Source organism: Ascaphus truei, chromosome 11 (genome assembly GCF_040206685.1).
Source record: "Ascaphus truei isolate aAscTru1 chromosome 11, aAscTru1.hap1, whole genome shotgun sequence".
Taxonomy (NCBI): Eukaryota; Metazoa; Chordata; class Amphibia; order Anura; family Ascaphidae; genus Ascaphus; species Ascaphus truei.
The window spans coordinates 37276829-37288903 of NC_134493.1; the positions used below are offsets into that span (position 1 = coordinate 37276829).

The window sequence follows — 12075 nt, forward strand, 5'->3', positions numbered from 1 at the left end:
TGTTATATTATGTCACGCGCATCACTGCTGTGAAGCACTATGTACATAGATGGTGTTATATAAATAAAGATACATAAAATACACTCAGTTGGGTCTAAGCCCCAACGAGACAAAGGAAAGCAGCAGCAATTCAACTTCCACGGGGGAAAAACAATAATTCTCCCCAGGCTGGAAGCCAGGATCTCCAGAGCTGAACCTTAATGTCAGCTGTGGGAAGCCCTGCTTCCGGAGAGGCTTACCTCCGAAGATGCTGCAGGTATCTCATGGAGATTTAAAGCTCCCGTGTGACGGGGAAGATGGGAAACTGCAAAGAATGATGTTTGTTTCCCTGTGGTCGGTGGGAGCTTTAAACCTCCATATTGTTCACCCTGGGGGGGGGGGGGGGGGGGGTCCCATTCAGAGGTATCCAACTTGGGAAACAGGAGTCCCTGGAGCCGAAAGTAACAATGTTCCACTCTGGAGAGTCCTTGATATATATAGATTTGTAGGTAGATATATATAGATTTTTATGCTCCCTAAAATACTTCTTAAGAGCAGTTCTGGCTAGATTATGTGTGTGTATATGTCTATAGACATATATATATATATATATATATATATATATATATATGTGTCTATATACATACATAGACATATACACACACATAATCTAGCCAGAACTGCTCTTAAGAAGTATTTTAGGGAGCATAAAAAAGGTTCTACTGCAACACGTCTGCAAAATGTTACATTTTAGAGAAGTTCTGAGCTATATGAAAACTACGTTTAAGGTAAACTTACAGTCAGTTTCCAAAAATATTTGGCCTATTTGCTAAATGGGGCTGTTGCTTCTCACTCTTTTATGCTCAATTGTAAAATCCCGTTACAAATGACATTCATAATGTCCAATTCTCAGAGTAAATACGAAGAACACGCTGACCCAATAAAACAGTGAGTATCTGCACTGGCATGTTGGTAGGATTCAAACACCATTGGCATTTCGCCACATATTAAAACAATTGCTTTCCCCAAAAACTACAATTATTCTTTTACCCAAAACAGTGTATAAGTGCCGATTTCCTACTCCGTGCAGTTACAGATTCACAGAACGGCACCCAGGCGTCACAAAATCGAGAAAAAACATTGAACCAATGAAGACTAAGAAAGTCACTGAACGGTCTATAAAAGTCCCTGATGTTTGCGTGTGTATACTTACCTCATGAGCATCTTCTGGGCGTTACACACCAAAGAATTGAATTCAGCACTGCAGTGACTAATGCTGCTGGAGACAGACTGGCAAGGCAACATCCCCATGTGTTATATTTTAACCCTACAAACCAGGTCAGTTGAAGAATTTTCAGGCGACTTCCTTTCTCCCCTCTCCTAGGTTACCCCAATATTGTTTTTATTTGCCAAGCCCAGTTAAACACACAATGTCATTATAGTAACAACTTCCTTACCAAGTAGGAACACAATGCAAGTAGGTGGTCACATTTGGCATCAAATGGGTTTAATTTAGTAGAACGTAACTGGGTGAACTAGGCATCTGTCTATTTTATACTGGCGTAAAAAACTTGTTTGTTTTCATTTTATACTGTCTGGTTTCAAGTACAAAATCCCCAAATTCATATTTCCTGGGTAGGGCACTCTCCTCCTAACCCCCCCCCCCCCTCTATTTGAAGATCACATCAAATCTGTAACATTTTCTGTTACCAATCCCATTAACTCTTTACAAGATCTATACATTGTAACCAAGATTTATCTAACCCTAACCCCACACTCCTGACTTTCTGTAAAGGGGCAGGGGAAATATTACCCAATTATTTTACCGCTGCCTTAATGTTGCATACGTTTTTATCTTTGGATTTACTTTGTGTATTAATAAAACATCCATTGTACTCGGACAGAATCGTTTTGACAACAATTAGGCAAAACTAAGTGCAGATGGCCTGTTTTTTTTTATTATAGAAAACAAGGATATTGTAGTAATTTTTCAGTCAAAAACGTGGCCAATGGTAAAACAATGAAAAGTAAAACTGGTTTTCCAAATGGAAAATGTGGCTTGGTGTTAAAGGAACTTGAAGAAGCACATTAAACAAAATAGCAAAAATTAATCAATGAAAAAAAAGTTGAATCCACATAAATTGCAGCCAGTAATTGTAACAGACAACGGGTACAGTGACCACATGTGAAATCAACACTTTAAAAGTGTAAAAAATAAAAATCTAAAATCAGAAGGGAAGTTCAGTCTATGAAGCAATACCAAATTCAGACCAGCACAGCTCAAAACCGTGTGTGCCATTAAATGAATTAGTTCTTTGGCCCTTATTCAACATCCTGTGAAGATATATTTGTAGGGAGAAGATTTTAGAATAAAATCTACACAACATATTGAACAGTGGCCTATGGTATTCACATGGGCAAAAGTGAGATGAACTGTATAAAAGGCAGAGGGTTCCACACAGCTATGCAAGACTTGTAATAACATTAAATAAACATAGAATTCTAGCAATTGAGCCTTATTTACACTATATTTACCAATATAAATGCAATAGACATTCCAGGGAACACAAATGGCTAAAATAATATTTAACTTTATTTATGAACATGTGATTTAGATTTTGTATACACATGCTAATGAACAAGAGGCAAAATTATATTGCAAGAAACAAAAAAATTGGATATTAATGCTCACGTAGTTGCACAATAATGCATTACAATAACCATTCAGGTCAATGGACCAAGGTATAATTCAATTCTGGACTCAATTGAGATATCGGCAAAATGTTTGTTAACGCGGTTCTGCTGAACAAAGTCAGCAACTCTGCGGGAACAATTGGTTTTTCGACAAGTGTGTGAGAACATGTTAATTCCTTTTAGTGAAATGGGTTTCAAATGGAAATCGTGTTAGTGTAATGCCTTATACATTTTTTAGAACAAGTTGCATCCAAAATGTAAAACAAATAAAGACATGATCACAGGTATTCCAATGATGCAAAGATCAGGACGCAAACACAACAGACAAAAGAAATATTCTGTAAAAGGGCACTCCAACATTAAAGGAAGACTTCTGTTTGGATGCTTGGAAGACATGGCATAGCTATAGCACATTGAGACACTCACCGGATCAATATTAATTAAATATGGCACAAATTATTCAATTCCCAGCTGGGAGATTTCTTGAAATGACAAAGGCAAAATACAAATCACCCAGAGAAAGGTCCCGGCTGTGGAAAGAAACCCAATGCTGGATTGTAAAAAATATTGAAATTTTGATCTTGTAAGTGTCTGTCTGTACATGATCAATATAAATGGAGGTAGTAGAGCCAACATGCATAGGGCCTTCATAAAAACTCACATTTTAAATATGATATTTCAACACAACAGGAGTCAAATAATCACAAAGCAATCGCTCACATAAAACTTTTCTTCGATGTTGCCCATTATTTCACATTTCTACCCCAAAATTATGTATCTCAGCTTGTGATATTACGCTACCAATCTTAACAGTTTACAGATGAAACCCTTTACCAGTTTACCTTTAAACATCTTGGTTCTCTAGGTCTGCTTTATGTGAAAATGTACCGGTAAGCTAGAAACTATTTGGCAGTCATTTCACAGGTTAACAGTCTGAGCCTAAAAGAGCAATAGTCAGAGATTTCACAAAAGCATTGAATCGCTTGTCATCTTGGCTCTTTGCTTTTGACCAGAATCTCCCTTTAAAAATTATTTCATTCATATTAACTAGTAATGAGTCCCATCAGATTCAGTGCAGGCTGACCACGTCAAAGTCCTACCACGTAACCCTAGAGAGACGTGTGGCTGCAAAAGAGTTGAATCATATGCACCCCCTAGATCTGCTTCTGTATGCCCTTTAAAGAGCTCGGGTGGGACTATTCTGTAATTTTACAGGACCCGGCTAAAACAACCACAGGGCGATAGAGAATTAGAAATGCACAGGCCAAGTCCCACAGTAGGGAGAAGGGAGGGTGAGGCTGGGATTATGGTGCCGACGTTGCGGCGTGCGCGCCTGGCAAGCACGCTTTCTGTAGTGGGATATGCAAGTTACCCCCGTGCCTGCCGGTGAAAAGGCGCATTAATACGGGAGCGTTTTGAAAATACAACAAATTTTGTATTTTCAGGCGGCTGCCGCGTAAGCGCACGTGAGCTGGTTCAGCCAATGAGGGCGAACCAGCTTTGTGACGCGTCTGCCACATGTCTACAATCTCCTGCAGCCAAGTTCACAAATCGCTTGGGCTGCAGGAGTCTCGTTTGCACGCAGCCACGTAGGGACCATAATCCCAGCCTACGGGACAATGAAACTAAAGGATGACTAGTACAAGTTTAGCACCACTCAGTAAGGAGGATTCTATTTATTATCCCCATCAGAAAACGGGCCTAAGCAATTCACATATTGTTTTGGATCCTAAGACAGGATTAACCCCTGTATTTCTGGAGCAAACTACAATTACCAAGTTTATTTTTTGCTTTTGAGATGTCACATGTGACTAACAACAATAAAGCATTTCAGCAGCTCAATCAGGATACCTGCATGTACACGAGTTTTTCAGGAGTGCTCAACTCCAGTCCTCAGGCCCCACCAACAGGTCAGGTATTGGGGACATCCCTGCTTCAGCACAGGTGGCTCAGTCTTTGACTGAGCCCGTGATTGAGCCACCTGTGCTGAAGCAGGGATATCCTCAAATCCTATCCTGTTGGTGTGTGGGGTGGAGGGGCAGGTGGCTTGAGGACTGGAGTGGAGCACCCCTGGATTATTTCAGTGAAAACTCCTGCGGTGCCTTCCTGCATTAATCAGCAGCGCAAGGATAATAGGGGTAAAAAGGTAAATGAAAAAAATAAAATAAAACAAGCCGTAAAATGTAGGAATGCAGTTGAAGATTATGGGTCAAAACCTTAAATTAGAAACATTAACATATGCAAAACAAAACATAAGCAGATTTTTTCCCTCTCTCCAAGAGTAACCTTACCACAAACGATAAATGAAAGAGTAAAGTTGAAAAAGAAGCAAAATCGAATCTGTTCAATACAATGTGAAAACGGCGAAAAACAGTAAATATTTTATTGCAGTAAACAATACACAAACTTATACACAGATCTTCTACTAAAACAACAGAACATGACATCATGTTCATGAATGTAAAACCCACATGATCTGCAAACGATCATACAGTCTGTACAACTTCATGTCATACAGGATATCAGCTAGCATTCAATATGAAATACAGTGCATTCCTGCGCACGCACTTTCACACAAAGTGCAAAGAATGGCAGGGAATCAGAGTGAGATCTTGTGTTAAATACATGGTATTTACAACATTCTACAGGTTGATCAAATCCACAACCAAAAACATTTAGCAGGGAGGTTGTCTGCTGCTGTAATGTTTATATTATTTAAGAGCAATGTATAGGGAAAAGTGTGATTGTGTTTTTACATACTGCTTTTGATGTTCCACTCACTGGCTCAGCACGACTTCTAGAAAGCAAGAAAAACAAAGACAAAAAAAAAGTAATTAGCATATCTGAGCATTGCAGACCATTTTTTCTTTTAACGCAACTTAATTCTCATTTCAAAAGACCCAATGAAACTATGAGTATGAATAGTCATTGATTTATGCCAGTCAATTAAAACAAAGCTTAATATGAGGGCAAACAATGGCACCTTTTAAAGAGATCAGGGGTGGGCAACTCCAGTCCTCAAGGTCCATCAACAGGTCAGGTTTTAAGGATATCCCTGCTGCATCTTCAACTGAGCCACCTGTGCTGAAGCAGGGATATCCTTAAAACATGACCGGTTGGTGGATCTTGAGGACTGGATTGCCCACCCCATATACAAACTCTAAAAAACCCACAAAACTATTTTAGAAGCTACATTTATGTAGAAACAAACAGTCACTAATCCATTAACACACCATGCTATTTAATAAAATTGTATATCACATTATAAAAACAGCCTCTGTAAATATTTTTTTTTTCTAACAGGTGTTTTGACTTATTTGGAACTTAGGGTTCCTCAGGAGCTGAAGCGACTGCTTTGAGCTTCGTGGAACACCCCTCTCCAGATAATTACCAGGGAAGGTACAAGATTTTAAAGGTCTCTCCAGGGGACAAAAATATCACAGAACCCACAGCCCAATAGGAAGCCACGTCGTCACCGGTTGCAGCTTCCTACTGGATGATAATTGCAGCCACATTGATTTTTACACGAAGACTAGCACCAAAAAAGTTAATAGTCTCGGGGGGATGCTTAATTTCCAGTTGTCACGGGCAGCGCACAATAAGTGGTCAGTGGTGCTTTTTTGGTTAAAACCGGAATCGCTAGTTAAATGATATTCCATGAAGTGTATCTTGTGAGGTTTATGTTATTACCCCATGGTATATATATTATAGAAACGGGCGTACAATGCTGAAAATGGCCCTGTTCAGCCCCCCTTGACAGGATTGCTGCTTTAACTTCTTTACTCCTATGGCTTGCAATGTGTTGCAACAAAACATTTAAAAAGGGGGTCCTTTCTAGTATTTAATATGGCAATGATAGCCATGTGTGACTGCCACCTCATTAAAACATTTTTAGATTGTACTGGCAGTCCTCACTTTTCCGACAGAATGCGTCCCACAAACCCGCGTCGGATGCGGGACAGTCGGAAAGCGTGACCCATGTTAACTAGCAGCAGTCTCCGTCAGATAGGCGAAAACGGCAGCAGATAAGGTTCACGCCATTTATTGACTGTCATTGGCGGGCATTTTAAAAGCAGCAGTCCTGAAACAAAGACTTTCCCCCTCCCAGAGATGAACCATGCTCTTTGCAGCTCCAGGGACACCCCCCCCCCCCCAATCAAGTTTTCGGCATTACTTGCCCGTTTCTCTAGGGGATTTACATGGAAATCCAATGGTGAGCTGCAATGGATGATGTTGTGGCTTCCTATTGGCCTGTAAAATGTGAACAGCCATTTTGTTTCCACTGGAGGGACAGAGACACTGGTAACTTCACCGATAAATATCTCGTGGAACCTGGGTGTTCCTGGAGCTTCAAATAATACTGTTAAGCACCGCAGGGCCCACTGATTCTAACCATTATATATACAAAGACTTCGTCAGTTAAACTAAGGCCGAGCTTATAGTGGCGGGCGGTATCGCTACGTGCGCACCAGGCACATTCAGTAGTACTTGGCTATAGTAGCTAGCCAAGTGCCTGCCGAAGGCATAGCGCATTAACGCGGCAGCGCTTTCAGAATACATTAAACATTGTCTTCACCATCAACTGCTGCGTAACGTCAGTGTCACGTGAGCTGGTTCAGCCAATGAGGGCGAACCAGCTTTGTAATGCGTTCGCCACGCTTCCAATCACCTCTCCCCAATCTCCTGCAGCCAAGTGCACAGATAACTGGGGCTGCAGGAGAGAGCGCACGGCCACGCAGGTAGTATAAGCGCTGTCTAACTCCTTCACTGCCAGAGGGGTCAGCAGTGCATTGCAGACAACTCTGGCAGCAAAGGAGTTCAAACGAAAGAGCTCCTGAAACCTTAAGCTAAGACCATTTGTGATCCCATCAGGAGATTCCCTTTGAGGTTTCACAACCTGCACTGAAACTGTTGACAAATTCACCCATCGGTCATCCAGGGACTGTGGTTAAAAACAAATTCAAGAATACTTACATAACATATGTTTTGCTTGCGGTTTTCACACCTCCGATGGGAATTCTCCGAACAATAACAGATGAGTTCTTAGGAATCAGGGCGGCATCATCGGTGTATTCTGTAAGGGAGAACAATGCGCTGAAGGAGGACTCCCAACCAAACACAATATAACTTGCAATAGGTGAAATCATTTTATTTGTTAATGTGCACACAAATTGGACATTTTATTGGATCGACGTTAAAAGATCATAAAATGTTCGCCTGAGCTCTTCAAAAAATTAAAAATGCACATAAATTTACCCAGTGACAAAGTTACAAAGTGAAAGACCATCAAACAGAGCACACATTCCTGATCATGCGTTACAGAATTAAAAAAGGGCAATATTTTCCCACACAACCTTTCCAGGACGTAGGTGATTTTATCAACAACATAAAAAAATCAATATACTCCTTGGAGACAAAATTCATTGCCAATTAAAGAATATGTTTTTCAACAAAACAGCAGCAACTAAAGTCTCCTTCCCTACTTCTTAATAATCATGAACCGCAGTATTTTACAACCCACAGCAGTTGTTGCAACAAAATACTGTACCATGAGAACTTCATTTCGAGACAAATGGAACAGCTACTGCAGGGATGTCAAACTCAGTTCTCAAAGGCCACCAACAGGCGAGGTTTTATGGATACCCCTGCTGCAGCACAGATGGCCCAATCAGGGATATCCATAATACCTGTCCTGTTGGTGGCCCTTGAGGACTGCGTTTGAGACGCCCGATCTCTATAAAAAAAAAATCCAAATACAAATCCTGTTAGCAATACTCAAACCAAACCTAATGTGTCCAGTCATTCAAGAACCATTTGTCCGATTGCTCAACTAAATAAAGTAATATACACAAATAACTTGTAAATAGGTGCCTAGGTGGTCATGGGACAAAATACACACAATTAAGATGCACCAATACTGGAAATGTACTGATAATACAGTGACTGTCTAAAACAATGACAAGTTTTATTGTGCCATATTGCATCAATACAAAAATGGTTGATCTTCTGAAAGAATCTGCATGTGCTATAAAGGCAAGTAGAACATTATCGTGTGTGTATATTGGCACCATAAATAGGTTTCAGTCTAAAACAACTGTACAAAACATACAACAAAAAAATCACCATTGCAAAACAGCAATCATGCTTACGCATAATTACATGTAAACATTTTTGTTTCCTCAATCTTCTATGCACAAGTCATGTAACCATCTGAATTAAACATCTAAATCATGTTTAAGTCTTTCAATTTGGCTTCTTTTCCTGCTCCAGTATTAGTGATTCATAGCACATTAATCTGGCCAGTACAGAACTTGAGGTGACATCATACTAAAAAAGTGTTGCATCACTTTAAAACAAGCCTGAGCATTGTTCTTCGTGTATTATACATCACACTGGCAGGGCAGCGCCTCCATCTTTATTCATATGGCTGCTGTGTTTCCCTCAGACCTTTGTGTGAAACTACACTGCTTTCACATGCGGCACAGATGGGAGTATGGCACATTGTAAAGTTTCCGAGTGAGGAGGCCTCTGCACGCATTCCTAAAGGCCCAAATTTATGATCCACATGAAGCAAGACTGTAAATACACAATAGCTCTACAAACAGACACATGCAGAACAAGTCACCCAACAGAACACATACCCCTAGCGTAACTACCAACTCAAGTCAATCTGCTTTCAAATGTGTATTTCAAGAGACACCCAAGAAATGTAATTTGTAATTTACGCAGCACTTTGTTTTTTTGTTTACAGGACGGAAACTGGGATCCTTGGGGACCCAGAGCTGAAAATAACAGCTCAGTCCCAGAAGGCCCCCATCCTGTAACAAAAATATATACGTCTACTTTAATGTAAAGAAACCAGGCTAACCTTTGCAATAAGCTTGGGTAGAAAGGTTTATGGAAGCCGTAAAGACTTCAATTCGTCACAAAAGATTGTCTCTGGGCTGGCTACTGTTTACTTTGCCTTGGAAGGGAATTTAGATAAACTATCAAAAACGTACTAAAGTGGTGCATCTTTAGTATTCACTTAACCAGTCTATGGTACCAACACGACTTTGGTTTCCCCAGACACAGGTATACAGTGTGTATAGGTCAGGGCTCTTCAATCGGCAGCCCGCGCTGGGACCTCGGACACACCGCTCTAGCTAATTTCATATCTGTTGCTTAAGCAGCCAAGTGCAATTTCTCACACAAACTCACTTGTAAGTATGAGCAATGTAAATATAAATGGTACATATGTTAGAAATGCGAGGAATATTATTTCCAAGTGACGTTACGCTTGTGGCCCTTCTACGCCTAAGGCCAAGTCTCCGCTAGCGCTGATCGGGCTGTGCTTGTGGCGGGGAAATACATAGATACATGCAAGTCCCTGCTTACGCGGTGAACTCGTGCACACGCTCAGCGCTTAGGTAAACAAAAAAACTATACTTACCCGCGCGCTCAACTACCCGCAATGCCCCCTCCCTCCCCCGTGCGTACAAGCAGGACACCCAGCGCGCATGCTTGGAGCGTTCTCCAAGCATGAGCGCGCTCAGCGCCAGCGGGGACTCAGCCCAAGGCTAAGCATGAGCGCCGGGTGTCCTGAATGTACGCACGCGTGGGGGGCGGGGGGGAGCATTGCGGGTAGTTGAGCGCACGGTAAAGTAGTTGGTTTACTTAAGCGCCGCGCATGGATGAGCGTGTGCCCGTGCACAACGTGAGCGGGGACTTACATATAGCTATATATGTAAGTAACCACCGCACGCTCAGCGCTAGCAGGGACGCAGCCTTAATGTTTCCTGCTGTTGCCCCTTTGGAGACCTAGTTGAAGAGCCCTGGAGTATGTAGGTGGCGTGCACGGGTGGGGGGGCGTACCTTCCTGGGTCTGCGCGTTGGTGATCTGTAGGTCGCAGTCCCCGGCCTTCAGCCTCTCCCGGCCCATGATCTGCTTCTTCAGGTCACACAGGGAGATGTGCAGCCCATCAAAGGTCACCGTGTCATAGTTCAGTTTGGAGGAAAACTTATAATGCACACACGACATGTTATTATATGTATATGCGATATACGGTTAAATATTTATGCGTGTAATAACGAGGAGACCCCCCTCTCCCTCCCACCCTTGCCCTGCCTCCCCCCCTTCACACACACCCAGCACAGGCACAGCTCTCACACACAGGAGGGAGCTCGGTCAGGCGCTGCTCAGTCTGCCCTTTAATAGCCGTGACGGGAAACTAAACCGGCGGCCTCAGCCAAAGGATGCGGGAGGGGAGCCCATCAGGCGGCGCCTCCCATCCCAACCTGCCCAAAAGGAGCAAGGCCCGGCCCGCGTGATCGCTGCTGTTAACAAGTCCAAAAAGTCCCTTTAAACAGGTACCAGTCCAAAAGTCCAACCGATCCCGGGGGGGGCGGTCAGCTCAGTCCGTGCGAGGCCCACAGGGGCGGGAAAAGAAAGCTCAAGTCCGTGCGGGGCCCGGCGGTGAGAGATACCAGTCCGTGCAGGGCCCGGTAGTGAGAGATCCCAGTCCGTGCGGGGCCCGGCAGTGAGAGATCCCAGTCCGTGCGGGGCCCGGCAGTGAGATCCCAGTCCGTGCGGGGCCCGGCAGTGAGATCCCAGTCCGTGAGAGATACCAGTCCGTGCCCGGCGGTGGGGTGGAGATCCCAGTCCGTGCGGTCGGTTCCTCCTCGTGTTGTCCGCTTCCCTCTCTCGGGTCGTCACGTGCCTCCTCCGGTGACCGTCCTTCTTGATCCCCCCGTCGCGCAGGAGTCCTGCCCACGTCGGTCGTTCGTCGTAATGGAAACAATAGATTGGATGCGGCCTAGTGCGGGGGCTGCCGAGACCGGGCGCTACAAGCAGGAAAGGAGCTAGGCCACGGCCGTTAGCCTTCCCCGCCCGCCCCCAACTACCCCTGAGAGGGGTTCAGGGGTAAACGCTGCGGTCCCGGCTGCTGCTGCTACGTCCGAAAATCCCGGGGCGCCGCCGCCACCGTCCGTCTTCCTCACACGACACTAATGGCGGACTAACCGTCTCTCGCTGTTGTTTACGGGGTTTCCAGGCAGCTTCCCACGGGCAACGCTCGGCGTCACAATGCGCACGTGCCATCACTCATTGTGACGTCGAAAGGGGAGGGAACGTTGCGGGAGAAAGGGGCGTAACCAGCAAGGAAGGCAGAGGCGGCCATTTTACTGTTGGGCAACCAGGGAGAAAAGGGTATTGGAATGCATGAAGGTTTGAAAATAATTGGCACTGTTGGTGCTGGTTGAATCTCAGCGTTGGGTTAGAGATGGGGTTGTCTTTGCATGTTATCTACAAACTAGGCTTTCCTTTCTGTCATTTTATTTTTAATGCATATTGTATATACATATATCTTTATATCGCACCCACAGTGTACTCGGCGCTTTACAAGAGAGACCATACAGTACAGG

General features: G+C 43.5%; 1 protein-coding gene across 4 annotated transcripts in view; it reads right to left on the reverse strand.

The window, feature by feature from the left end:
- The window catches only part of RBBP6 (RB binding protein 6, ubiquitin ligase), a 30249-nt gene extending 18521 nt beyond the window's left edge, over positions 1–11728 (reverse strand). For all 4 annotated transcript variants that reach the window (XM_075565668.1, XM_075565670.1, XM_075565669.1 and 1 more), the window contains exons 1-3: positions 10528–11728; positions 7648–7747; positions 5434–5470 (exon numbers count right to left, since the gene is read on the reverse strand). In XM_075565668.1, coding sequence (XP_075421783.1) covers positions 5434–5470; positions 7648–7747; positions 10528–10693 — 303 coding nt within the window. In that variant the 5' untranslated portion in view covers positions 10694–11728. The remainder of the gene's footprint in view (positions 1–5433; positions 5471–7647; positions 7748–10527) is intronic.
- Positions 11729–12075: the final 347 nt, after the last annotated feature.